General features: G+C 52.0%; 1 protein-coding gene across 1 annotated transcript in view; it reads left to right on the top strand.

The window, feature by feature from the left end:
• The window catches only part of ETH_00034095 (uncharacterized protein), a gene marked incomplete at both ends in the record, with an annotated part of 4,048 nt that extends 3,357 nt beyond the window's left edge, over positions 1-691 (top strand). Inside the window, 3 exons of the mRNA XM_013374992.1 lie at positions 3-88; positions 228-315; positions 596-691. Coding sequence (XP_013230446.1) covers positions 3-88; positions 228-315; positions 596-691 — 270 coding nt within the window. The remainder of the gene's footprint in view (positions 1-2; positions 89-227; positions 316-595) is intronic.
• Between the last annotated feature and the right edge of the window lie 536 nt (positions 692-1,227).

Here is a 1,227-nt window from a genome sequence, read left to right as displayed (position 1 = left end):
GCAGCGAAACTAGCGCCAGCAGCAGCAGCAGCAGCAGCGGCAGCAGCAGCAGCAGCAGCAGCACTTCACCGGCTCCTCCCCGCAAATCGTAGGCCGCCCTCGCCAGCTTTGCCTCTCAGCAGCAACAGCAATAACTGCAACAGCTGCAGCAGCAACAACAACAGCAGCAGCAATAGCAGCAGCGGTAGCAGCAGCAAGGAGCTTGCTTCGGCTTTGTTTGCATGCAGGCGGAAGGAGGAAGCAGCAGAAGAAACTCTGAAGCAACAAAAGGCCCTTATGAACAAGAAGCATAAAAGACTTTACGAAAGAATTGAGGTGATGCCCAAAGAAACAAGTTGCTGCTGCTGCTGCTGCTGCTGCTCTAGATACTTATTTTGCTGCTGCTGCTGCTGCGCTAGATACTGCTGTTGCTGCTGCTGCTGCTCTAGATAGTGCTGTTGCTGCTGCTGCTGCTGTAGATAATGTGATGTGGTGCTGCTGCCGTAGGTATTGTTGCTGCTGCTGCTGCTATAGATACTGTTGCTGCCGCTGCTACTTTGAGCACTGTTGCTGCTGCTGCTAGTGCTGTTTGCTGCTTTTTCTGCTGCTGCTGCAGTTTGGGAGAAAGCGGAAAGAGCAGCAGGCGGAAACCCTCAGAGCCAAGAGATTGGCACTGCAGCAGCAGCAGCAGCAAAAGAAGCAGCAGCAGTAAGCAACAGCAGCTTCTGCTGCTGCGCATTTTTCTCAGCATATTTGTGGAAAGACGCAATGGCAAATATAGCAGCAGCAGCAGCAGCACACGCTGCTGCTCCTGCTGCTAGTCTCAGCCGCGTTCATCCTGTGGCCCCCCAGCAGTACCCTGAGGGCCCCTCTAGGCTTTGCTGCTATGAAATTTGTTGCTGCTGCTGCTGCTGCTGGGCCTGAGCAGCAACTCGGTAGCTTTAAATACATCTGCAGTTTGTCCTACCAAACATCAGCAATCAAGTAGGGTTTAGGGTTTAGGGTTTAGGGTTTGAGTTTGAAAGCCTTCTCCCTTGAAGGCAAGCGGCTGCCGCTTTGTCTTAGTGTAGCAGCTAACTGGCAGGCTGTTGCTGCTGCTGCTCCTGCTGCTTCTACCGGTTCTTGGAGCTGCAGCTAGCTATTTGCTGCTAATCTTCGCAGCATTCTCTAAACCCTAAACCACCGAGAGCAGATCTTTTAAATTAGGGTTTATAAATTGCTGCTTGGACAGCTTTTTTGCAGAAGAAA

The sequence above is a fragment of the Eimeria tenella genome, genomic scaffold (genome assembly GCF_000499545.2).
Source record: "Eimeria tenella Houghton genomic scaffold, Eth_scaff2442, whole genome shotgun sequence".
Classification (NCBI taxonomy): Eukaryota; Apicomplexa; class Conoidasida; order Eucoccidiorida; family Eimeriidae; genus Eimeria; species Eimeria tenella.
This window is presented reverse-complemented; position numbering and strand designations above follow the sequence as displayed.